The 27,082-nt window shown below is 42.4% G+C and overlaps 1 protein-coding gene across 7 annotated transcripts in view; it reads left to right on the forward strand.

Moving 5' to 3' along the window:
• Positions 1–25,333, forward strand: part of mllt10 (MLLT10 histone lysine methyltransferase DOT1L cofactor) — an 89,516-nt gene extending 64,183 nt beyond the window's left edge. For 5 of the 7 annotated variants that reach the window (XM_088643663.1, XM_088643665.1, XM_088643666.1 and 2 more), the window contains 10 exons: positions 1,112–1,293; positions 8,573–8,690; positions 10,402–10,474; positions 12,046–12,227; positions 15,238–15,435; positions 15,869–15,945; positions 16,864–17,237; positions 18,899–18,995; positions 21,044–21,277; positions 22,832–25,333. In XM_088643663.1, the coding sequence (XP_088499789.1) occupies positions 1,112–1,293; positions 8,573–8,690; positions 10,402–10,474; positions 12,046–12,227; positions 15,238–15,435; positions 15,869–15,945; positions 16,864–17,237; positions 18,899–18,995; positions 21,044–21,277; positions 22,832–22,876 (1,580 nt within the window). In that variant the 3' untranslated portion in view covers positions 22,877–25,333. The remainder of the gene's footprint in view (positions 1–1,111; positions 1,294–8,572; positions 8,691–10,401; positions 10,475–12,045; positions 12,228–15,237; positions 15,436–15,868; positions 15,946–16,863; positions 17,238–18,898; positions 18,996–21,043; positions 21,278–22,831) is intronic. The other 2 variants (XM_088643664.1, XM_088643669.1) reach the window with 1 other exon arrangement.
• The last annotated feature ends 1,749 nt before the right edge of the window (positions 25,334–27,082 follow it).

Genomic DNA, 27,082 nt, shown 5'->3' on the forward strand with positions numbered 1-27,082 from the left:
TCAGCATCTGTCCTAAACATATCATAAAATAATGTCTTGTCAGTTCTTTGTTTCCTTTACAAGTAAGCACTGGACGCCGAAGGATTTTGGCTCAAATTATGTTTTTCTAATTTGCATTCTTTGACAACATGACTTACCACTCACAGTCACTATACTTACACTATACGTTTAATTTAGGAAAATTCAGAGCAGTCCTAGAATATAAGTGGTTAGGCCTATATATGCTCTTTTATAATAATAAAGGCTTGGGTTTGCCACAATCCAATAAAATCAGTATCTATTGCTCATTTTCGGTTCCAGAACCACTGTGTTAGGACTTTTTGTGCATTAGAACCATATCACGTGAATATAAATAGCCTGCTGTTTTGCATGATAGAAGATGCTAATACTAATGAGGCATGAGAACACACATGTCATCAGATTTTACAGTGTTTTACACATTTTCCCGGCCAGCAGTTGTTTAGTTGTGTTTCAAAGAGATATAAGACATTTTTTTTCTGTCATTTCGAAATTAAAGAAGGATCTATTTAATTTAGATTGGACATATTTTTCAGTTGACTTTCCCTCAGATGTACTGTACTAAAGTTATTGAACTGGCTGCTTAAAAAGATCCCCGTGTCAAAGTGTAAATTATTATTTTGGATGTCTTTGCTTTCAAACGCTTTAATTTTCAAATTACACAATGGCTATAATTCCTCAGGAATACATATGCTGGGGTGTGTTTCTCGGTTTATTCTTTCTGCTAGAAGGCTGTGTGTTTATATTGTATCTGCACCATGCTGATTTTTGTCCCGTTGCCAAGTATCCTAAAATGTTTGAATTGCAGCTGAATGTTGAACAGTTTAAATCGCCTTTTTTTTCCCTGAAGCTGCTATCTTTAAATGTCAATTTAAGGAAATTTTAACTAAGAATTGAGTTATTTCCAGGAGTGCAGCAGCTGAAAAGGAGCAGGCCAACCAGCCTTGAATGACCGGTCTCGGGTTGAGGCGCCGAAGGGTGCGATTCGGCGCCGGAACATGCAGCGTGGCGGTGGGGCTCGCCGGCAGGGGCGCGCGGAGCGGACGGCGCGAGACCCTGTTAATGCCTTTCTGCGCTGGTTGTGTCCCCGCAGGTGCCTTCCCCAGCGGCGATGTCCTGGTGTCCCTGCCCAGCGCGGTGTCGGCCTCCAGCTGCAGCACCCCCCTGCCCAGTTCCGAGTTACCTCAGCAGACCAGGGCGCCGCCGCCGCCCAACGCCCCCTCACTGCTTCTCCCTCCCACGGCGACCCCCCTCTCCAGCGTGGTGTGCACTCAGGTTTGTGCGGGGGGGGGTGTTAGTGTCACTTGGATTACAGTGACTATGAAAACCTGTACTACGCCTGTGGTCCAGATCTTTCCTATCTTTGCAGATGCATAATGCTGAATTTACAAAACAACTTCAATTTAAAGGCAGATTTCAAATCTCTCCCAGTCGCCAAATGTCCCCGAGAAACTGCGGAGTCATGTGATGAACCTACCGTTTGAAATTGCATACAACAGCATATTACTGGGCTCCCCTGAACAGGAACATTCAGGTGGAAAAGGAGATGCAGGATCGTCAGAGACTGGAACACAAAACCCTAGCCAGGTTTTAACTATTTGAAATCTTTTAAGACGCAGCTACTAACAACCAGACAAGCATGACGGGCCAATACTTTTCTTCTCATTTGTAGCTTGTAATTTGTAAATGATTTCCCCCCCCCTCATTTAGAGGCATAACATTTATTAGACAAAGATTTCTTGCCTATTTTACCGAAAGTCCATTTAAAGCAGCCTTGTGCATCATTTAGACCAGTGTTTTGTAATGGCTGCAAAGTCAGAGATGCAGTAGGCAGGGTATTGTTTACTGCCCACCCCCATGTATCTGCTCCCTAGAATATGCCCATTTCAAGGCCTCAAGCCTAGAAAAATCTGCTGTCCAGAGTTTGAGGACATTGTACTTAAGCATGCAGTCCTGGTGTTTATAGGTAGATTGCTGCAGGAGCATATTTGCGTTTTGTCTCTGGGAATGAAAGGAATTCAATACAAAGGCTGGGGGGCAGTGTGTAATGATGGTGGGGGTTTTGACTAGTGCATTCTCTGAGCACATGTGACTTTACTGGAAGAACAATAAGGGCTCAGATACAGAAGTGCAGTATTTGTTCCCTTCTGTATGCACTGCTCTTCTTTGCAGCAGAGCTGGCCTCAGTGCACCCAGATATTCTGCTCTACCACCGGAGCGCTGTTGTGTATTTTTCCTGACTGCCCCATGCTGTGATGGGCCCGGCTTGCTCTCTGCTCCGTGACTGCGTGCAGAAGCTGATTTAGCTCGTCTTATCTCGTGCTGCTGTAGCAACCATCAGTCTCCAGGCAACTGAGACACGCTGACCTCTTTATTGAACTGCGCATAGCCCTACTTCTGTGCAGTTGCCTAAGAGGATAGCAGGGATGCTGAACAAGGAGAGAGCAAAGGCAAAGCAGAAGATGTTCTTTAGGGAACGTCTTGTCTTTTTCATGTGCTGACTGTCATGCACATGGATACCTTTTGTAGTTAAACTCTTGTCAACATTCCAGACAGGGTTTAAAGATTTTTTTTTTTAATGCAGCACGCATAGCCAGTTGGAAAGCTGCATTTCAGTGCTGCATCCAGTACAAAATGACTGGAATTCTTTTTTTTCCCCCAGTTTTTCCTTTTATGTCGAATCATGACAGAGCTCATAAGTTCTATATTGTTGCAACCAGTACAGACTGAACTTAAAAGCTTATGAAAAGACAGTGTATATTCAAGTTAGTTTCTATGTCCATAGAAGAAGCTGGAATGATGCTAAAGATTTGTGGAGCATAGTAACTGAAAGCTCTATCACTAAATGACACAACATTTAGGAGTAACTGATGCATGTTGTAGTCATAAGAAGGATTGGTAAGTTTTACTGACTTCAAATCTTTCTGACAGGACAGATGCTGAGATATGACATATTCAACATTATAAACATCTAGAAATAGGAGAGCCCCTTGTTGTAGATCGTGTGGCTTACTCTAGTAGTCAAAGTAAGAAGCACTAGAGTAAAATCTTCAGAAATACGTACATCTGAATGTGAATTGTCTGCGTCCTTCCTGTAAAGGATTATGGAGCATTAAGTTAGAAAGACATTTTAAATGTTAGCTCCTGCTTATCCATTTCCTAATAAGAATTAATATCCTGAGCTGTTTGTGTACTTTCTCATTCTGAGAAAGTGATGTCTTTCTCATTGTAATCCCTACACACCCCAAAACTCACCCAACATTCACCCACTTTAAGGAGCATGAGAGCTACCTGTTGATTCTTGTGGCTGTTGCATTTAGCCATTTTACAAATATACATTTCACACCCCTTCTTCATTTCAATTTCTTTATGGAAAAAAACGATGTGGTAAATTGTCAGGGATTTAGAAAATGACCCAGTGTAATTGGCATTCTTTTTATTACAAAATCAAAACATAAATTCTCTTGCGAAAAATGTTTTTCTTGAGCATTTTTTAATCCATTACCGGTGTGTTTGTCTTTGGCAGGCTGGGGCAGATCGATCTTTGTCACACGTCCTGCATGTTTGGCGGGCAGGATGATTCTCTGCCTGTGCAAATCTGCGCTCAGTGCCTTTTTTCGAATCCTTTGATGGTGACAATACCACAGCTCCCAATTGATCAGGCGGATGAGCAAAACAAGAGCAGCTTCAGAACCGTAGTGGTAGCGCCATGTTATTGATAGTGGGAACTTTTCCCCTTCTGTTTCCCCACTGTTACTGCACTTAACTGGCTGCGTCCACTCTTTCAGTCCCATTACGGACAATGTGGACTGGGGCTTTTATAAAGCCCTGATCCTTTTTTTTTTGTTTTCCTTACTAAGAGTTTGTATCTCAGCAGGAGCAGCTGACTCGGTGCCCATTTTATTGTGTGAACCGAAGTAACCCTGGTGTTCAAGGTGGCAGGGAGCAGCTGTATCAGGATGGACATGCAGTTGACAACAGGACAGACTCCTCACCTCGCTGTTAGACAGTACTGGGAAACTGCATGATGTGCTAGCAATTTAAAGCATTCAGATATAGTCTTTTAACAATTCTGTTACTGAATTGGCTGAATGCATCCCAGTGCTGACTTGATTGTCGTGCATAATTAGTACTGCGGCCTACCACTTTAATGGTCAAACTGCTTTGTGCTTAAGATAGCAGTCTGGGAGAAGTTAGTCTTAGTCTGGGAAATCACCTGTAAAAATCTTAAAACTATTATAGCTGTAGCTTTTTTAATTTTGTAGTAATTGGATTCACTAGAGAATTGTGACTTACCATGCTTAGTCTAGTATCTTCACCATGGCATTTATGGCGCATACCTCTTTGAATAAGTTTCTTATCTTTGCATTTTCTTTTCCGTTTAGCTTCTTTTTGGAGCACATCAGTTAAGAAAGAAATTGTGGGGAGACCATTTTTCTGTCAGTGTAAGAATAATGTAAAACCTGCTTAAACCGTCATGTAACCAAGCTAAGAAAGCACGGCTGTGTTCAGAACTCACTCCCCCCTGGCCCAGTCTCTAATCTGTGTATGTATGATGTTTAAATTCAGTTCTTGGAGCTCCGCTTAGGTGCTAATTTGATCAACCAGAGGGTGAAGCTACGATTTTCATCTTTGTAATTTTGCCCTTGTAACTTTTTTTTCTTCTGCCTTTTTTTCCCCCATGCACTTTCAGCCTATGAATGAGTGTTCGGTCATGGTGTACCGCTGTCCGACCCCTCCTCCTCCTCCTCCTCCTCCTCCATACGAGGTCTACCGTGGGCATTTCAGCATTAACCTAAACAATGGCCGTGAATATGTTAAGCCCCTAACAATTAGGTGCAGTTTGTGGCATTGAATAATGTGGAGTGATGCGATTGAACCTGACAGCTTCAACAGTGGGCCGTGCTCGTGGGACCTGAGCGTCGTTCACACTTGGTTTCATCTCCCGTCACGCACTGCGCGTGGAAAACCCTGCCCCAGGGGGCGGGGTGTCCCGGCTGAAAGAGAAAGGGGGCCGGGAGGCTGCTGCTGCTGCTGCTGCTGCTGCTCTTCACTGTGTTAAAGACCCTGGGAGAAGCTGCAAGAAAACAGCCTTGCTCTCATATTGGAGCTGCACCACAGAGAGGGCAAGAATACACAGACTGTGCAAACAGGGCTAGGAGCACAGGCTCTTTGAATCGACTTGGGCATACCTATCAAACACAGCACTAGAATCCCACCATAGCTGAATTAGCGAAATCCAGTCCTTGGTTTAATCCTCTTCGTTCTGCAGCAGTCAAGTTGTGTTGTCTTCACGTGTCCTCTGGCGGATGTCAGAGTCCTAATTTAAAAAAAAAAAAGAATATAAAGTAACTTCCAGATTTATTTGCACCTTTAGTGAATTCAATCTGAAATATTCCAGATATTCATTCTGTTTTTTTTAGATACAAATCCAAAACCTTAAGAGTGGCATGCTTAAATAGAACCAAAGTTTTTTTTTTAAATCGAAATGTTGTTATTATTCTTAATACTTTTGTGGTCACTGTCTTATGAATCTTCCATTGACTTTAATAAGTTCAAGGAGGTGATTCCTGTAGCCCTTTCATAAGTTGTTAAGCTTCTCCAAGCAGAACGCCTTGAGCTCCTCCAGGATGCTAAGCCTGCTCTTTTAATCTGCTTTCTTCAGCTCATACCTTAGAGATGGGGGTAACTGATCAAGAAAGAAATGGTTTTGTGGCCTTGTAACCATTTGGTCATTGCGTTGGTTTCAGGATTTTCATTATCCTCTTGTTCAGTCTATTTACAACTGTGCTCAAGGTTTTTGATAGAAGATGCCCGGCTTTGGCTAATATGGCAAACTGTGGAAACCGTGTGCCCCTCAGCAGCTGGACCGGAGGATGTGAAACAGCTTGAAAGCAGAATAAGATAGTTTTTTTTTTTCCAAAGAAGGGATGTGCCATTCTTTTTCCACCCGATCTTTCTCTTCTGGTCAGACTGTCCAAAAACTCAGTTTGTGTTTCATCTCACCTCATCCTTTGGTCCCGTTTGACGTGGAAATCCATTACTTGCAATTTGGCAAATCCATGTCCATTCTTTTCGTCTTGCCATGGAACTCTACCTTAAATATCCGATTCATGAGGTCAGCCTTCAATGGTAGTCTTGGAGACATGCTATCCTAATGATGCCAGAATTTTTCTTAATGATTCTGAATTGGTACCCTTGGGTATGAGTTAATCTCTTATACCATTTTCCTTACTTCACATTTAAGTAGCGCTTAATTTAATTTACGTCCTCTGCCTGGTTGGATGGCAACTATCTCACTTGCTTTGAAATTCCTGATGATACGAACCATAGTCAAAACTGGAGACTTTCATTTTTTAGTGTGGTGAGCAATAAAATAGGTCAGATTGAATAGGCAATTCAATATGGAGGACATACAAATGTAATGACTTGCTCAAATATACAAAATTATAAACAATGTAAAATAATGCAACTACTAATTGATTCTTACTGTTGGTGTTACCTGATATGAGTATCAAGATAATGGAAAAGATGTCTTCAAAACCCCAAACTGATTTTGCTTTTAGAAGTACAATTTAGAAGATCTAAGCAAAAGAGTAAATTTTAGAAGTAAGAACTGTGCCCTGTTTCATCGCAGCCTGCATCTTGAATCACGAGGCCTGGGTAAGACTTTTCAGAAGAATCGTGAATAATGGAGCAGAAACAAGTCCATATTTCTGTTTGTTTTGCTGTTTCTGAGAAATGTGAAAGTTGTTGTTTCTCTTGCTGAGACTCCTGTAAGTTTCTTCCCTGTCCACATGAATGAGTGGCAGGTTTATCGTGATATATCTAGAGGACTTAAGCTACGTTTGCAGTTAGTTTCTTTGTTTTTGAAATTACAGTGATCTGCTTTTTTTCCCCAGGCTTTCCCAGAACCCTTTCATGCATGTTTTAGAAAGGATTCCAAAACTGCGTCAGGGTTGCGGCACTCTTGATTGATCAGGGCAAGCAGTCTACTCTGAGCGCGTAGCGGAAGAGGGGGTTCGAGACAGAGCTGCCCGTCTGGAGACAGCAGAGGAGGGGGGAGAACTTTTCTCGCCTGCCTCAGCCTTCTATTACATTGCTACCAGATGCTGAGAAGTTAAGGAGGCAGCCGGGCTAATAAGACTCCTCACCTCGCTGTTAGACAGTACTGGGAAACTGCATGATGTGCTAGCAATTTAAAGCATTCAGATATAGTCTTTTAACAATTCTGTTACTGAATTGGCTGAATGCATCCCAGTGCTGACTTGATTATCGTGCATAATTAGTACTGCGGCCTACCACTTTAATGGTCAAACTGCTTTGTGCTTAAGATAGCAGTCTGGGAGAAGTTAGTCTTAGTCTGGGAAATCACCTGTAAAAATCTTAAAACTATTATAGCTGTAGCTTTTTTAATTTTGTAGTAATTGGATTCACTAGAGAATTGTGACTTACCATGCTTAGTCTAGTATCTTCACCATGGCATTTATGTAGCGGAAGAGGGGGTTCGAGACAGAGCTGCCCGTCTGGAGACAGCAGAGGAGGGGGGAGAACTTTTCTCGCCTGCCTCAGCCTTCTATTACATTGCTACCAGATGCTGAGAAGTTAAGGAGGCAGCCGGGCTAATAAGCGAAAGTTATATATTCTTCGAAAGAGCGAAAGTAAACACAGCCAGGGGAAGGCATTTTTATTGCACTGGGTTACGCAACAGATTTGGCCAGGCGGGGCAGTTTGATCTGTTAGAGAGTTCATTTGGCTGGTTTGGCAGCGTTCCCAGGAGAGGCCTTCAGGATTGTGGTTAGCACCATGAATGAATACAGACGAGAGGCTTCAGTTAGTGGGGCTGGACGCTTGCCAAACTCCCAGCTTCTTGGACGGGGTCACAGGGTAACCACGATTAGGCCAGACCTGCATTATGTAAAAATGCATGCTTGCCATGCCTGTAGGCTTCCCCCCCCCCCCCTCAAAAAAAAATCTTGTCCGCCTTCCAGTTTTTTTTGTAAGCAAAGGAAGGAACTGAATACGGTGCAGGCTCACCGAAGACGCAGCTCTGAAAGAGGAAAACCGGTCTCTTAGGCAGAGCTTTTAACCTCTACAGGCAACCCACGATGTTGAAGAGCGAGGCATTTGTTAGACATATGTTGTCTACCTGCCCTTGCTTAGGAAATGATTTAATTAGATTAAATAATTAGCGAGAGAACCACATGGTCAGAGTCCTGCAATGTGCATTGTTGCCGTCTGTACAGAACACGTGGCGTAGTCTGATCACAGCTCCATCTCCAGCCTGGAATTTAACATGAGCTTCAGTGTTTTTTTTCAAGGCTTAAACCTCCATAATTTCTGGTATAGATACAATATAGATTGAGTGTGCTGTAATGGACAGGCTAGAGACATTGACTAGATTTATTTGATTTAGTAATCTAACACTTGATTTTGTCTCCGATATGAACAGCTTATTTTTCCCTTTTTCACTCTCTATTCGCTCTGCAAACGTCACATTTCTAGATGCTGAAACTTCCAGGTGGTTTGAATATGCCTGTGTTTGTTCTTTCAGGCAAATGCGTTACCTGGCTCCTCCTTTAATCTGGCTCCATCTCACATGTTTGGGAACCGTCTGAATCCAAACTCCGCCATGGCAGCCCTTATAGCCCAGTCAGAGAACAGCCCAGCAGGTGAGGCCGGCCTGTCAGAAACACCTAACACATGCGCGGACACACACAGGCAGGCACACACACATACATGTGTCCATCAGCAGGAACTTGACCGCAATATTTTTATGCTTTGCCTTGTAAAGACTGTGGGACTTCAGATTCATTCACCAGAACATACCAGTCTGCTTTGAGAACAGAAAAATGTATCAAATAAAACGCTATGTTTAAACATGCATCTTTTATATATAAGACATTGTAAGAGTGTATGCATTATACACACACATGCATACCGACTGCAAAATTATAAGTACACTACAGCCATTTTGTATATTGTATATTAATGTATAATAGATGACACATGCTTTGGCATTTCACTATAAATGTTTTGTTAAAATATTGAAAATATCCCTACTGTTACCCATCACAAATGTCCTATAGCACAACTCCTGCAGTGTACTGCCATCTGTTTGTGTCAATTCCTACAAGTTCCTATCCAGATAAGTCTCATGCAGATGCGCCTTGAGGTTTGTCCTTTCCTTATACTTTTAACTGCCAAACCTGCGCAATTTCTGGCATGTCTTTCACAAAAAAATTAATGCAAGGGTGTCGGTGTCAAACGCTTGCTTTTGTGTAAAGCTTATAAGTGTAACAAATAGAAAAAAAAGTTTTGGACTTTAATAATAAGCAATGTAGCTTTTCCTTCCCACCCTCCCATTTACCAGACAGACAGGTGTGTTTTTTTCTGAAATACCTCTTCTACAACTCGCCCTGCCCCCTGTGTATGTGAGGGAGGGGGCACACTGCAGGATTGGGGAGGGGCTCTGGCATTTCAGTGCTGCTCTGGCACTCAAAACGAGGTCAGGGGGTCGCCTGACTCGCCAGAAGGGAGAGTAGAATTCATTTACAGACCTGTATCACTTACATGTATACGTATATATTACCGGTACATGTAGCATAGGTGCAGATCAGTATATCCCATAACTCTAGTACAGATCTTAAGCGACTAAAACATTATCCACAGCTGGGTTTTTAAAATAACAATCTTTTTTGGGGGGGAACTCCGATAAAACCCACTTTCATGTGTATTTCTGTGCCGATCAGTGCATAAACCAGATCAACTGTTGCATGGTATGGAAAACACAGCTACTTGATGCTGAGCAGATTAATGCAGTTTGTATGGGAGAGAAGCATGCAAGCTTGTGACCTCTAAGGGTCGGTGAAATAATGAGCCCAGACTATCAAATGAATTGCACATGGTGGCCAGAATGCTGTGTGTGTGTGGTTGGGGGTGGGGGGGGTGGGGTTTAGGGGGCACAAGGGGGCAGTGGTGTGGGAGGGTGAGCTCGAGTTGAATAGAAGGGGGCTGGAAAGAGTTAAAAGGCAGAGCTTCTTCTGGATTGGCTGTGAGGGGGGCCTGTGCAGGCTGGCTGTCCGCAGACGTGATTCATTACTTTCGCTGCCGAAATGGAAAGTGTCTGCCGGTTGTGTGGGGGTGGGGCGGGGGGGGGGCGCTCAGAAGGAGGAGAAAGGGGTTCGGCGTGTGGGCACGGCTCCGCCGCAGACCGCGCACGCTGGTGACAGGATGCGGCTCAGCCAGGGCGCCGGGGGCACGCGCCTCCGGAGCGCGGACAGCCCGGCGGCAGCCGGAGGAGGGAATGCGCACCCGTCTTCACACTCGCTGATCCAGCCTTCACAGAGCCTCTTTATCTCCTCTGCTGTATTTACATTCCAGATCAGGAACTGGGAGACAATAGTCACAGCCTTGCTGGCAGAGGTAGCTCACCAAAGGGAAGTGTCTCCCCTCGGTAAGTCATATTTACATTCCAGCAGGGCTTTTCTTCCCCCCCCCCCCCCCTCACCCCCCTCTTCTCTCATCTCTTATCGGCATAGTATGTTTGCTGATGCTTCAAACAATTCATTTGACGGGCTGTCTGCATTTTTAAGCAGGAATGTTCGTGCAAATCTTGCTTTGGCCAAGAGATTTTTCTATAGGCTTGCTGGCTAACCTTAATTTCGTTTGATTGTATTGTAGTGCGCTTTGTTTCGAAAAAGGTTTCAAATATAGGCCATTTCATCTGATTGTACAGTATGCCGCATTTTTTCGCCATAGCGTAAATATAGATATTGTGATGTCTTGCATATTTATGATCTCTTTTAATATTATGTCCTTTAATATTCAGTTATTTTACATTTTGTATTGTCAAACTTAGAAAAAAATTACTCTTTAAAGCAGTTTAAATGCAAAGCTTAGTATACACTTTTGTGTCACACTGAGCATATTCTTTGAGAAATAGTTTTCTAAGTATAATGTGGATATATGCTCATAACGTATTTTAATGTAACTGAAGCATGAAACTTAAATGGGACTAGTTTATACATCTAGTTTAATTCTTTAAAATTTCAAGCGTTATTATTTGGACTGAAAACCTTTATCTTTTTCATTGTGAATTATTATTTATTAATTATTATGTATATTATATTATTAACTATTAAATATATTGTTTAAACTACTTATTTTGAAGTCCCCATTTTACCAAATATTTTAGCAGACTTGAAGAAATTACCATGTTTTATTAGAAAAAAGCTGCAGTTTTATTGTTTACTTTCCAATGGTAACAGTCTTTCTGTTCTTTTAGTTGAATGATTGCATATTCCGCATGCGAACTGTGAGCAGCTATGTATAGAAACAGGGATAAAGACCTCTGTTTGCTTACATCAGAATGCTGTTCATAAGATGCAAGAAAGGAATGCTATTTTGTCATAAAAGTATATAGGGGCTGCTGAACATAAATAGCTTTAATATTTGGTGGTACTCAACCACAAGGCAACAAAATAAGCATGTAATAACTGTGGTACTATTTACGTTTTTACCAGTGCTGTGCACACGCAACCAATTTTATCCTCTCCCATGAGTGGCAGTCTGTTTACTGATGTATGTGTGTGTACAATGTAGAAAAGCAATAAAGGTGAAGAACAAGAGGAGGCGTTATGGCCCATCTAAGAAATGTTTTGGGAAAAAATGCATTTGCAAAGGAAAATAAGATCTTAAAATGGGAATTGAGGGAATTCAGAAATCACATGTGATTGGTTTAGTTACGGAAATGTAATTGATATTAAAAAGCATACTACAGTCGGTGTCTGTGATTCTAATTACCAGGAGTGGGCACGCATAGTGATTTTGATGATCTCAGCAGCTGTAACTTCATAGGTCTGAATAAGTATCTGCCTAAACATTAGGGATTTACAGTGTCGTATTGACAGAGGTTATGGAGCCTGGCTTTTAGTGTGTTGCTTTTCTTGAATGTCTCTCACTGGAAAAAAAAAAAAGACTCCAAAGACGGTGAAGCATATCTGCCCTCTTTTTTTTTCAATCCAGAAATGCCCATCCTTTCAGCGGCAGCTCTCCGGCGAGCGGACTGCAGATCCGCTATGATCAGTCAGGCGGCGGCGGCAGCGTGGAGAATGTGCCTCCGGTGGCGACCAGCATTGAGCAGCTGCTGGAGAGGCAGTGGAGTGAAGGGCAGCAGTTCCTGTTCCAGCAAGGCACGCCAGGAGACAGTAAGGCCCTTCTCAGTCACTCTCTTGTCTGGTCAGTGTGGCCTGGACAGCATCGAGCCGCCTGGTACTGAGCTGGGTTGCTGTATTCATTCACATGATTTCTGCTGCTTGTGTAGTATTCTTAAAGATGGGAGGGTAACTCTCAATAGTCTAGTTTGAGAGGCGACTTCATTTTTGTTCAATGTTGAGTTTCCTTGAGGGTATTATTTAAAGGTGAAGAATATTGTGAAATCAGTTGATAACCAGTTCCCACGCTTTGATAAAACAATAGCATTTCTTCACCTAAAATGTTCATTTTGCCTTTCAGCCTCTCAATTCTATTCTAAAAGCTGGACAATATATTTGCTCTTTAAATCTAGTCTGAAGATGTGGACATAATGAAATGTACTACATTTTGTTTAATTTCACCATACTGCTTTTAATCGGTTTGCTGTAAGATTTATGTGCTAGAATCCGTTTCGAAAAAGGGTTTTAAGAACGTGGGTGATGCCATTCAGTTAGTTTAGAACGTCAAAGGCTGTGTCACCCAAAATTGGCTCATCGTCTGTTTAAGTATCACTTGCACGGGAACAGAGTCTGAATCATGGTTCCTGCCCATTACACATCTACTAGAAGAAGACAGTGCTACAGGTTTTGGTCTGTCACCAATTTTAAAAGCTGATGGCGCAGATTATATGTTGTTTAATTGTAACTCGCAAGGCACCGCTTTCTCCTTTGTTACAGTAAGAGGGGATTCCATTTCGAAAAGCACCAGGTCTTGAAAACATTATTGGTATCCAGTGGCATTTTTGTTGTCTAAGCACTACATTTAACAGCACCACCTGGTCCAAGTAATTGGAATCCATTAAGCACCCAGTTTCTGGTTTTACCGAATGTAATATTAACGTATTCATTATCTATGTATCCCCAAGACAGTTTTGGTCTGTGTTTTAGGTATCCTACAACTCAGTTTTCAAATAAGTTTGTAGTTGTTTTGTGAACCATAAACATAACTATTTAGGGATTCTTTTTTGGCTCCGTGCTTACAAGATTCTCTTGTGTTTATAATAAACAGAAGAAACTGACTTGTTATTCGAGATTTAGGGAAACAGCTTTACAGGTTACCTTGAGTGTTTATGTGTAGTTAAACTGAATAATTTCACCTAGTCAAGTAATAACACGGTTTTATAGCATATTTGACATTTTTGAGGGAAAAAAATCAAGTATGGCGCTCAAACGCCGTTCTGTCAGCACATGGGTAAAGGTCTGAGTTTGTTGGATTTGATTTTATTTTCCAGGTTTTATGGGGTTTTTTGTCCATCACTAATTGCCTTTTGTCTTTACCGTCATCACTTCCAATTGTGACTTAACTTAACATTTCTGGTTGTTTGCTCTAAATGAGGGGAACTTTGTTGTTGCGGCCGTTTCTGAATGGCACTCTGATGAAAATGCTAATTGTGAGGAAATTCATGCAGGGATAATCCTTTTAAACAGGGGAGCTGGAGGACAGGTCTAGCGCAGTTCTGTGGCGTCTCATTTGAGCACACTGAAGGTCCCTTTGTGCCTTCTTGAAGAGAGGGATGAAAAGCTAAATCCTTGGGAAGTGACCAGATGGAAGTACACTCATATGGTCTGTCAATGGCAAGCCCAGAGGTCACGCCGAATAAATGGGACTTTTGAAAAATAACTCATTAGGTTTTTTGGAGGAAACAGCCCTCACTTTAATACACCCATTCGCACGCATTACATTGTGTTACACGGTGTTGTTTGTAGATATTGGTTCACACGTACTTTTTGTGGAGTTACAAACTTGCAAGCTGTTTATTTAAGAGAGTCAAGTAGATGCCATTTCCAAAAACTTCCTGTGTTCATCTGTTTATAAATATGGAAGCTACATATGGATAGCCTCTCTACATAAGTAACAAGTTTAAATGAAAAGTTGTAGATAGTTGGAATTATTCCACTGTTAACTTGTGCCTCTTGTGGATACTTACTGGATGGTATTATTATCCCAGAAAGAACAAAGTACTGTAGGTTTGCACGTGGCTGTTTCTCCCAGCTCTCTCTGTGCTAATTCTCAAAGTTTTACCTTCCTCTTTCTAAAAACCTATACACTATATCATACACTATCCTCTCAACATCTGGTACATGTGTGTTCTATGATTTGAACCAGCCCTCTTTAAAATTAAGGTTCTCAGCTTTCGGTGCTTGTCTTGGTAAATATTACATTTTTTGTTATGTAAATCAGTAGATTCTAAACAGTCCTCTATTTGTGCTTAAGTTCAAGTGGTGTTCTTTTTGATATTGTGTTATTCTTAAATAGGGGTCTTTATGGTCCATGCGATCTTAAGAATTGGCGTAGAAAGTCGGCAAAAAATGCTAAGAAAAAATTCTGTGTTGATGCCCAGCACTTTCTGGAACACCTTTCATCAGGCCTGTTGCAAATGTGTCAAATCTGAATTTATTTTGTTTTTGAAACGTTTCAGGCTTGTACCCTTTTCAAACACGTTTGCACAGTTTGCCGAGATATCGGTCAACCAGTTATGCTGCACAAGATATTTAAACTTTTTTGCAGTCAAATGTGAATATACAGTGTACTTCAGCTTTCTCACAAAACGAATCATTTTAGGGCAAAGTTGTGTTTATCTGGTTAAGGAGAAGATAGTTTTTTTTTCTGCTATAATGTATTATGGAATACATTCAATGTTTCACAAAAGAGATGCGGGTTTGTAGGAGTAATTTCTGGAAACAGAATATAGTTCCAAGTGCTCAAGTTTAAGCGCAAGAAGCACAAAAAATGTAACGATTGCCAAATACATGAATTCAAAAGAGGGCTGGTTCAGTCACAGAACAGACAGGTACCAAACGTTGAGAGGACAGCGTCCGCTCGGGCATTTCATCCAAAATGTTTTCACAGAGGATAACAGCCAGGTAACTTTGAGAATCGGGCAAACCTGCCGTGCTCGTGAAGCTGGGGAGACGCGGTAGCAGTGGAGCGGCTCTGAGCTTTCTCTCCCCCTTGCCTCCGCAGTCCTGGGAATGCTGAAATCCCTGCACCAGCTGCAGGTGGAGAACCGCCGGCTGGAGGAGCAGATCAAGACCCTGACGGTGAAGAAGGAGCGGCTGCAGCTCTTGAGCGCCCAGCTGTCCGTGCCCTTCCCCAGCGCGGCCCCCAGCCCTGGCACAACCCCGCAGCTGCCCCCGCCCGCCGCCGCCGCCCCGCCGCCCGGTGAGTCCTGCCCGCAGCTCCGTCATGGGCACCGGGGGCCTTGGGGCTCGGTTCCACTCGGCTCCCTTCTACGTTTGTTTTTTTCGTCGTTTTTACCGGCTGGATTTTTTTTTCTTACCCATTTGAAGTTTCATTCTGTATTGCAGCTGTTAGTGGTGCCCCCCCCCCCTGCCCCCTCCCCCTTTTTTGCGCTTGTTTTGATGTCTGCCTTATTGTTTTGTTACATCTTTTCATTTAGTTCTGAACATGTCTGCACGCCTGTCTCTTTCTGTGCGCTTGCTCTCGGCTGCCTTGATGTGGCCGTGCACTCGGTTTTTGGCACGGCTTTCTGGCGTTTACATTTGACAGAGTCTCTCGGACTTTTTGTTTCAGCTCAGTCCTTTTTAGCCGAGCAGTGGTTTGATGAATTGATTGTTGTTTCTGTTTGTCACAGATGTGTTGAGCAGCAGAAAAAGCCCACAGCTCAGCAGCAGTTATTTGCCAGACAGCTCCCTTCCTTTAACAATCCAGGTAAATCAATCTGTCCTTATTCTCGCTCAAGCATGCCTTTTCTACTATCCTGGATGAAAGCTGGAAAAAGTGATTATTTTTTTAAAAGTATTTCTCGGTTTTCTTCAAGACTGGAAGAAATGTGTGTGATTTCACCTCTGCCATATGCAGAAATGATGTAGGCAATGCATCACAGTTCATAACTTTTACACTGTAGTCTGCTTGCAAAGTATAATTCCTCCACACATATTTCTGAAGTAATCCAGAATTTTGCACTAAGCAAGAGCAAATGACCCTTCCCTGCTGTCACTCTATGCTGTTATCATTTCTTGATCTTTACCTGGAATATGAAGAAATGAAAGCTGAATAACCTAGTGATTTATGCTGAAAAGCTTTACAGTGCACTAATTATTCAAGTGAATCATTCATTTTATTTAATAATTTAATAAAACGATACCTTAGGCATTAGCTATATTCACAGTCACTTTCAGACGAATAGGAACAAACCTCAGCACTAAAAGGCTTTGGAAACCACCCAGTTGGAATTTTTCAGCGTGTCGCTCTGAGCTTTGTGTGGAGCTGTCAGAGCTATCTAGTGTTAGTGAAAAAAGTTTTTCACCCCCATGGTATGCTGCCATTATTCTCGGTAAGATGAATAATTGTTGAGGACCACATACATGTTTTGTTTTGGTTGTAGTGCCTGGTACAGTCAGTACCTAAAAGTTACAGTATGAGATGGTTTTGTTTTTTTTAAACTTTATTACTAGTCCCTGCTTAAATATCTGCCTGGTTAGAAGCCTTCAACCTACCGTATTATTGTAATGGTGCCAAATAAGCAAATGTGGGGTCCTGTGGGTGTCATGCTGCCCAGAGTGTTCACTCATCCATGAGGGATGCTGACAGAACGGCTGTCACTCAGCGGCTTCACGTCTCTTTAAGCAGGACGTGACCTCCAGTGGCCAGAGCACCACCAGCTCCTCCACCCTGTCCACCCCTCCCCCCGTCGGGCACAGCCCTCCCCAGCCCGGCTCGGGAGTCGGCGCGGTCCAGCAGGTCAACGGAGTGACGGTGGGGACGCTGGCCGGCGGCATGCAGACTGTGACGTCTACCATCCCCGCCATGCCAGGCGTCACCGGACTGATAGGAGCCATTCAGGGAGGCCAGCTGGCCATGAATGGGATCGTCGGAGCAGTGGGAGCCCTGAATGGCGTCATCCAGACTCCACCATCCATAACACAGAACCCCAGCTCCCTGCCCCACGCCGCAGTGCCTCCCAACGTGTCCCTCCCCATCCCCAGCACGCTCAACAACAGGTACGCTGCCCTCAGAAACTAACGCCCCCAAAGTCGTGGTCGTTCCTGTAAACTTACTGGTACTGGTACAATGGAATTCTTACTTACAGAAAGTCTCTCAATTGTAAAACAAGTGTAAAAAACAAAACAAAGTGCAAACAGTGCATCAAGACAATGTACAAACAATGTTTGTAACAAAACAAGCTGTCCTGAGTGTTCTTGTCAGTGTCAGTCGAGTCTGAGCCATGCTGCTAAAGCCATGCATGCAGTAATCCCCTGTCATTGTTTCCGGGAGGGGGGTAAAAGCATGAAGACTTCCGGGGTTTTGCATGCGTGTGCGTGCAGCACAGTACCACTGCTGTACTTTGGGTAAGATTGCAGCTTCTTCTGCTCCATCGCTGCAGCTGTGCAAGCTTGAGCAGCCTTCTATCTAGCAAAGCTGTATTTACCACCTTTTTAAGGATTATGTTTTTGGAAGCTGTTCACAAGGTTTTCTTTTCTGGAGGTTTCTGGTTGAATGGCAGCAGCTTTTAGATTTCCCTTTGGACTCCAACAGTAAAGGCGCTCACCCAAGGGCAGTTTGAGCTCTCTGCGATAAGCATCCCGGGTTCAAGCCTTGGACACGTCATGAGCCAATTATGACTGGGGTTCCCCAAGCGGTGGTGCAGGGTTGAGGGTGAGCTTTCTCGGCTCTCAAGACACAGAGACCCCTGAGACCTCCTGGGCACCTGCAGGCAGGCCTGTGGTACCGTCATTGAGGAAAGGGCCTCTATCCAGTTGGCTTTAAACCTCTGGTACAGGGCTGAGACATGAGAAATGAACACAGTTGGCAATTCCCCCCAAAAAATGGTGGATAGCAGAGAAAAAAATCTAAATTTGACAAAAGTGCTACTTTGAAAAAAAGTTGTAAAACAATACAGTCAATACAGTTGACCTTTGCACTTTCTCTTTTTCCCGCATTCGTTTACCTGGTTTGCAGCACTACTGCACCATCTAAAGCTAGGTGAGCTGTCTGCTGTGGGCATGACAGATGTGGTGAACAGGTGGATATCCCCTGTTCATTAATCCTGTCCCTGTTTTCATTTTCAATATCAATATCATTTTCAATATCAAGGTTCAATTGGATTTTCTTTCCCAGATCTATGAAGCAAGTGGGGTTTTTTGTGTACTAGGTATATAGAAATGATTTCCCTCATGGTGTATTGTAGTTGGCAGGTAAACTAGAATGTCGCTGGGGATAGCTTGAAATTTTAAATGTCTGAAAACGCCCTGCTGTGCAGTCACTCTCTAGAAGCTGGTTTTCACTTTTTCAAGTTGACCTTCTATAGAATTATCTACTCAAATTTAGAGTTGAATGGATTATGTAATGTCCAGAGTGCATTGGAACATGTCCCTCATGAGGACTGTCTTCTTCAGAGTGTGGGACAGCATGAAGGAATAGTCTCCTCCTGAACATCATTAATACAAAACATAGTTAATACAGTCAACAAAAAGTTATGATTTTCACCCCAGGTAAACTCTAGCGCCGAGTTCAGTTTTACCTCGTCGTTCACTTCTCTGGCGGAACACGGCAAGAGTGCTTCTCGAGTCGCTGTGTCGGTGGTGTGCTTTGTGACTGGGGTGGGGGCTACTCCTGCCTGCACCCCGGTGACTCACTGTCCCGTCGGTGTTTCCCGCTACAGCGCACCCGGCCTGGGGCTCCTCTCGGACCAGCAGAGACAGCTCCTACTTCACCAGCACCAGCTCCAGCAGCTCCTCTCCTCCCAGCAGCCCATCCCGGTGAGTCTTGGCCCGGGCCGCCTCCGCCCGCCTCATGCCCGCTCTTGTGCGCGGCACTGAGAAATAGGGGCGGCTCCCAAGATGGTCGAATAGATCACGCACCCAGGATATCCATCCATTTTTTTTAACCGTTTCGTCCAATTCAGGGTCGGAGGGGAGCTGGAGCCTGTCCCAGCAAGCAGTGGGCATAAGGGTACATACTGGACTGGATGCTCAAGATACTTAGCAAGGAATATTTCACGTAGCATGTTGTGAGGCTCTGGCTCCCCTGTGGCCCTGAATTGGAAGAAGCTGTTAGAAACCAGACAGCTGGTCTACGTCTCCTAAGCCAAGCACAGTGGTATAAATCTGAGGGATTATGACTGAACACCTCTAAATCAGAATCCCCTGCTAAAGGGTTGAGGTAGGAAAAGTGGATGGATGTGTTGGGACCAGTCTATTATGAGTAAACACATTTTTAGCATTCACTGTTATATTCTTCACCTGCAGAGCTAATATTTTTGGACGTTTCTGCAGTAAAACAGGTCTTGTCATTAACCTTGAAATGTGAAAATAGCACTATTTGATTGTACATTGTCACACAATGATAGATCTCCACAAATTAAAGAAAAGGTGTGTTATGTGTATTTTGTGTATTATGCTAGATTCTACAGACACTAAATGCATGGAATACAACCTACAACAAGATGCACCAGGTTTTACTGAGTGTAGAAGTTGACACTAGTTGTATCAGTGTAGAAAGGGGCAAATTGCTCCCTGGAGGACGGCGATGTTTCACCAATGTATGGAAGCACACGTTCTGACCCATCTCAGCACCCCAGTTGGGCAGTTTTGCTAGTGTGTCCTGCCAAGTGGTTTATCACCAAGAGTCTGTGTTCTAGTATGGTACTGTGTTGGTCTCTCCAGGACTTCTCCTGGGCTCTAGGTATGTTCTCTCCTGGTGAAGTTTTACAGCAGGGCATTTGTCCATTTTCTGACAATCACTCTATAATGTTCCATCCGGTCAGTGCCCAAGGCAGGGAAACTAGTATCAGAATTCTGTGTTGATCACTCTGGTTTTGGTGCATGTTGGAGCTCCAGATTGATTATTTTATTTGTGCTCTGGAAATGGAATTGCCATTTGAGTGACGACTCCTGATGACTTAACAGTTTGTGAGCCTCTGATTTTCCCGAACTGACCAGCCAGCTCATGTGATCTCCACTGTATTTTAAGAAAAAGGTTACTAAGAATGGACCAGAACAAGAGAAAGGTCTAAAAGATTACAAGTGTGGTCCAAAACAGAGATTTTGGTTTGGGGCTGTAGAACTTGTTCCTGATGTCGTATTGATTTTAGTCTTGTTGTCATTGTTTTTTAAACTATCGCATGTTTATTTCTAAAATTTCCATTAAAGTAAAGAAGCCATGTAACCTGCCTTGGTTTTTCCCTGACTTGAGGTGGTACTCATTTTTAGAAATTGCTTTTAAAACTTGCATCAGCACTTTTATCAAATACTGTAGATATTATCATTCTTTTCCTTTTCCAAAGATGGAATGAATCATTAATTTATTATGATGAAGAGAATACAGCAACAGATCTTATCCAACATTGTCTATGCGTCAGTGTGTAGAGGCAACCACATTTTGTTTTGGAGTTTTGCACCATTAAAGTTAGGATCAGAAGTTATTTTTCTGCCCCGCAGAAGTTATTTTTGTGGATTGAATTTACCATTTACAATTTACAACGTGGATTGAAATTAAGCAGTGAGGTTCTGGGTGTCACGATGATATCATTTCATGTATGCATAGAAAGTCTTAAGACTGTTTGCTACTAAAATCTCTTTTATCTCCGTGCTTTCAAAAGTTTATATGATCTGCAGAGCTATTACATTTGTGACAGGTTTACAAAATGTCAATGATGCACCACAAATGCAAATGATCATCACATTTTTATTCATTTGTTACTGAAACACTCGACACGCCTTTTCTTTCATGTACGAGTATATGTGATGCCCTTTACCCGGGGAGACTGTGCTCTGACCTGGATTTCTCTCTCTCTCGGTTTTCTCAGGAGCAGCACCAGGCTCTTCTGTACCAACTGATGCAACACCAGCAGCAGCAGCAGCAGCACCACCACCACCATCACCACCAACACCAGCAGCAGCAGCATCACGAACTCCAGCAGCTCCAGCTCTCCGCCGCTGCCCAGCTGCCCATGAACAGCCTGCTGCCCACAGCGCAGGGCGCCATCACAGCCAACCCCTTCCTGGCCATGCACGCTGACCCAGCTGCACAGAAAACTCCTGTAAGCACCCCCAGACTGCCCCAGGCACGCACGCACTCCCGACCCGCGCGGTGCAGCAGGGTTTCGACATTCGCAAGGCCTCGGTGCAGAGAACCATCACAAATAGCCAAATACGCATCATAACCACGTCCGCTCTTATAACATTGCATGATGTACTACAGTATGTATCATGTATGGTTAAAAGACATAAAAAAACCTTATATGATCATTAAAGTACTTAATTGTTGGGCTTAAGTAGATCTAAATAATTTTAAAATAATCACAATCTTATGGTCATCAGTTGAACACGAATACCTCCTCTGTACTCTCTCACTCTAGCTCGGTGATTAGCACGCCCCGCTGTAATAAAACGAGCAATAAAAGTGAGGTTGTAAACTCCAGCCTGTCGTTCCCCCACTCTGCTGACACCGAACCAGGAGTGTTTGTCACTGTGCAAGAACAAGAGCCGTGGGCTTCTGACACCGAACCGGGAGTGTTTGTCACTGTGCAAGAACAAGAGCCGTGGGCTTCTGACACCGAACCGGGAGTGTTTGTCACTGTGCAAGAACAAGAGCAGTGGGCTTCTGGCACCGAACCGGAAGTGTTTGTCACTGTGCAAGAACAAGAGCCGTGGGCTTCTGACACCGAACCGGGAGTGTTTGTCACTGTGCAAGAACAAGAGCCGTGGGCTTCTGACACCGAAATAGGAGTGTTTGTCACTGTACAAGAACAAGAGCCGTGGGCTTCTGACACCAAACCAGGAGTGTTTGTCACTGTGCAAGAACAAGAGCCGTGGGCTTCTGACGCCAAACCAGGAGTGTTTGTCACTGTACAAGAACAAGAGCCGTGGGCTTCTGACACCGAACCCGGAGTGTTTGTCACTGTGCAAGAACAAGAGCCGTGGGCTTCTGACGCCAAACCAGGAGTGTTTGTCACTGTACAAGAACAAGAGCCGTGGGCTTCTGACACCGAACCCGGAGTGTTTGTCACTGTACAAGAACAAGAGCCGTGCGGGCTTGGGCAGGGAGCAGGGAGAGGCTCACTCACTAGCGAGATTTGTCTTGCCTGTTGCGTCGCTGATTTGAAAGTTGCAGTTAATCTTCGGCTTGGATTCATCCCGCTCTGCTCTTCTTCCATCCATGAGTCTGTTGGCCAGACCGCATCGCAAATAAGTGAATTTGCAAATGTTGAATTCGCAGATGTCAAAAGCCTATTGTACATCGTAGGGAATCCAAGCTGTTTTGCAGGATAATTAATTGGATTACAGGGCTTTTTTATATTTAACGTTGTGCTTAAGGTGAGAATGGGTGCATCCTGGGTGATCTCAGGATTGACATGTTCAGAGTCTGGGATTCATTTTTATGAATCACATTACTATAGTATGTACAGTGTGAGCCATTTTCAGAATGTATCTCGCATGTAAACCAGCACATTTTGAATAATTTTTAATCTTAATTACATGGGATTGCACGATATCTGTGATTGATCATCCTGATTCATGTTTTAAAACTCTTTTTCCCAAGACCTAGCGCCCACAGAGAACATAACTCAAGTGTTTGCCTTTTTCTTTTTCAGCGACTAACAGAAAAAACTGGACCCGTTGTACAGGAGAAGAGTTGATGGAGGATTTCACTGTACTTGCAATAGGATAGCACTTCATCAGCCTATCTCTCAACATGGAATGAAATATCTGAAGAAAACTAGATGCAGTTCTTGAAAGAGAAGAAAAAGTTACCTGGCTTTATGTACCATTCCTTAAAGGCAATGGACGTAAAACTCAGATGTTGCTTTCTTGCACTAAATTGGAATTAATCATTTTAAATACTTCAGGGACTGCAAAGAGAATATCTACAAAACATGTTTTTAAATAGATCAGTTCATTTTTTTTTCTCTCAAGGAACTGGATAGCTTTTCCTCAGCTAGTATTTAATATGGAACTGTGATGGGTCTTTGACATAATTAGTGCTTGTTATAGTGTTTGACATGTGCGTGTGAGAGTCCTGAACTGTGTCAACTGGTGCTTTTACTTTGCCACTCTTTCTAAGGTATGATGGTTCAAAGGCTTTACCTTTGCTTAAAGAACAAGTAGTGAAAAAATAGATGTGAGTACTGTGCAACGTCATGTATCTGACTCACTAGGGACCGTGGATCAGAGACACGTGTGAAAAGGTAGGAGAATTGTATTGGGAAAGAGATGACATACAGATTGATTTCCATGTAAAATTAAAGTATAAACCTCCTTAAAGGAGGGGGGAAAGGCTTTATTTTCACCACCGTGTGAAATAATAAGAATACATTGTTGTTTACAATGTAAAAGTCAAAATAAAAAAGGTGGTTCGATGGAACACTGACTACATCCATTCAGGCCTTGTATTCAGTGGTTTAACTCGGAGAGAGAAGTCTTGAGAAATTTTTCCATTTAAACGTTGCCCGTGTCTGCTGTCCAGTCAACAGGCTTCTGTTGTGCTGGCTCCACCTCAGAATTCCCTTCCGACGACTCTGGAAATTGTTGGTTTGCATCTGTTTGCGTTGTTGGTTGCGAAGTCACTCGGAGGCGCAATCCCAGTATTTCCGACGGTGCGCTTCTTGCAGCTTTGTTTTCTTCAGTTACAAAATAAGGTTAATCAATCTGCTGTCTCTTTCCTCCTCGTTACTTAGACGTTGCCCCTCTACTGGGCTTCTCCAACTGAATAATTCAGGATGGTTATGCGGTGGTCAGATGTGGGGCGTTGTACTTTACTCCATGCTAGCCTGTAAACGTATGTGCTTTGGAGACTCAAGACTGGGCAAAGTCGGTTGTATAGATTTTCAGTTTACAGGGTTCTAAACAGGCGGTAGCCTAAGAGCTTGGAGTGGATACATGCTCCGTGGCTTTTAAAGGATCACTCTTTATGGCCTTAGGTTCTGTAGGTTTCTAAAGAGTTGGGGTAGCTGCTAGTAAACAAAAGTAGAAAAGATGGATTTACTATTGTTAGGGAGTGTTCCTTTGAGAGTAGTGGAAGCTATCGAATCTCAGCCCAAGTGCCTGTTGCTAAGTCCATTGTTCACAGAATAGCTCAGGGGCTCTGGATATTTTAGCCTGCACTCAGTCGCAATTCCTGTCATAGCAATGTTCCACTATACCAGCAGCCAGTAATGAATTCATATCAATCACTCTGAATATACTCAGGCGATATGAGAAATCATAACCAGGTTGATATTTACTTTGCCTCTGTCCATAGACTAAAACCCTCTGAGAATGAGTCTGTTGAATCTTTTACAATGTTACTGCATTTCTGAATTTTGAAGAAAACAATTTTTGCTTTATAATTTATTAACGTTTTGTAAAACAAGTGCAAGACCACATTTTGTCTGACCTATTCGTTCTTGAGAAGCAAAGGGTCTTTTCTACTACTGTACAGTTGTGTTCAAACAAATGTAAAGCTTGGGTTATCTTGTACCATACATTTAGCAAATTTCTAATAATGACAAAATATATTTCCTAGGTGGAAACAAAAACTACTTAAAGTTACAAATCGTAACCTTGAGAAGTCCCTTAAACTATATCACTGTAAATATTTTTTTCCCCACTGTGTACAGAGCTAAGGAAACATTTTGGGTTATGGATAAAACCTTAAAAGGTTTGAATTGCACAGTTTTACCTCGTTTCTGTATATAAGTGTATGTGATTCTCATTGGTGTTGTGAAGAGGTCTAAATGCAACCTCAATTTTTGCTTTAAAATATTTCTATCAGCTATGTGAGCAATGACTGGACACAAAGTATTAATTTATTTTTATATATGCAGGGAAATTTTAGAAGCTGTGGCACCATTTTTTCTGGAATCAAAATAGTGTGCGTTGTTTTGTATTACTTTTAGCCCATAGATTCTCAGTTGTATATCGATTTTTGTACAGCATTTGAAAATTCTCAAGGGTTTATATTTCACTAAAAACACCAAAACGTTTTTTTTAAAAAGCTCTTTGTAAATGCTGTTGATTTATATTGCGTTTGTAGTGAGAACCCTTTGTTAAATATTGAAATTATGTAGTGTTAAGCAGTTGTTCCAAATTTATAAATTAAAAACATGTTTTGTCTATTTAACTGTGTGATTATAAAGTCCTTCTACCTCTGTCCCTTGTTGTAAATCCCTTCTCTTCGTACTTGAAAAACAAATGGTGCTGTGTATATACTTTAGTAAATGTTTTAAAGTATTGCGGTATGTTTTTCTCATTTTCTTAAAGTGTTTCATTAATTGGCATGAAAGGGGAATTTCTTTGTCATCAAAGAGTTTACTCTTCAGCATGACTGCAACAATTATGTGAATGGCTTGATTAGTTTTCTAATTAACTTAATTATAATTTCCTGAGGAAATGCCCACCTAACAGATTTTGCATTGTGTAGCTTTCATCCACTTTGGCAGTTCAGTACAATTCAAGACCTTCTGTTAAGCTGCCATATGTACAAAGGTTAATCTCCTTTGATGACAGTTCAGTCTCTCATCACTACTTGCTTTGGGCTACAGATTGCAATGACAGAAGAAAGCCTAAAGCTTGTTTTTTGCAGTCCAATTGTTTGGATGAACTACCCTTGTTGAGTAAGTAATTCTGTATAACCCTACCAATTCTGTATATTCTGCAAAACCCAAAGCATGAGCTTGTGCTGAAGTGTGCCCTGTTATTCCCAAATAGAGGTGACTTATGCCCTTTTCAGTTTTCACGTGGTACAAAACCCGAACCATTAGAGAGAATCCCAGTTGTCGACCCAACAGTGGATCTATCAAGGAAGATTTAGCTGTGGATACGTTATTTTAAAACCAAACATTGAGACCAGGCTGAAAATGAACAAGAGCGTTTTTCAATTGGTAATTAGAAATAAACTAGATTGTGACTAGAAATAAACGCAGTTCTAGCCAGCCTGCCAAAAGATTTGTAGATTTGTTGTATTTGGGATTTCCCATTCTTTTGTCACCATGTCCATCAAACACATATAATGACATTGTGTCATCATTGCCACCGTGATACAAATCCTTCGTAGTTCTTAATTCAGTATGACATACAGTAATATGCTTAGATGTAGCGTTTCAAAAGACTCAGCCTGTGTTTCCAGTGCTACATACTAGCAGTGTATGTATAGTGTCCATCAGTACTGGAAGTATTGTGACAGTGCTGCAACTAGATCAAGCATATTAGCCACATGATGAAGCAGAATACTTTTGATCCAAATACTCAAAGGGATGTATTTTGCAAGTGAAATATTATACCTGTTGGCGTCAAAAATCCATTTGCCACAGTGCCTAGATATTATATTCACTTTGAAATCAAATGTTAGCTTTAGCACTTTTATTACCAACAACAGCAACATAATATAAAAAAGCATTTAAATATTCGGTGGAACAAATGAATGTCTATAAATCTTAGGAATTCCACTGTGTATCATGTAACAAGTTCCCGATCAAAAGGTTTTTCTTGGTAGAAAAACGTGTAGATCCCGTATTTTTCTTTATCAAGTTTTATTTCTTCATTGTGTCCAAACAATAAACATGGTCTCCCCTAATGTAAGTACGTCTGTTACAAAATAAGTGCATTTTTAGTGTTTGGAAACCAGCCCGCATGCCAAAAATCAACAGTGTGAACAGGTAGCAAAGGACCACATGAATGTTTATTCCACACAGTAAGAAGAAAAGAAACGCAGTGTTTTGGCTGTGGCACCTTTCTTCTCTTTTCAGCATGGAATAAACCTTTACTTAGTCCTTTGCAGCATGAACAGGTATTCACTGTTCCCATCCTGGAGAAAATGCCCTATGTGGAATTTGGACAAAACTATGTTGTGGATGTTATTAAAATTG

Source organism: Lepisosteus platostomus, chromosome 8, assembly GCF_059453375.1.
Source record: "Lepisosteus platostomus isolate fLepPlt1 chromosome 8, fLepPlt1.hap1, whole genome shotgun sequence".
Classification (NCBI taxonomy): domain Eukaryota; kingdom Metazoa; phylum Chordata; class Actinopteri; order Semionotiformes; family Lepisosteidae; genus Lepisosteus; species Lepisosteus platostomus.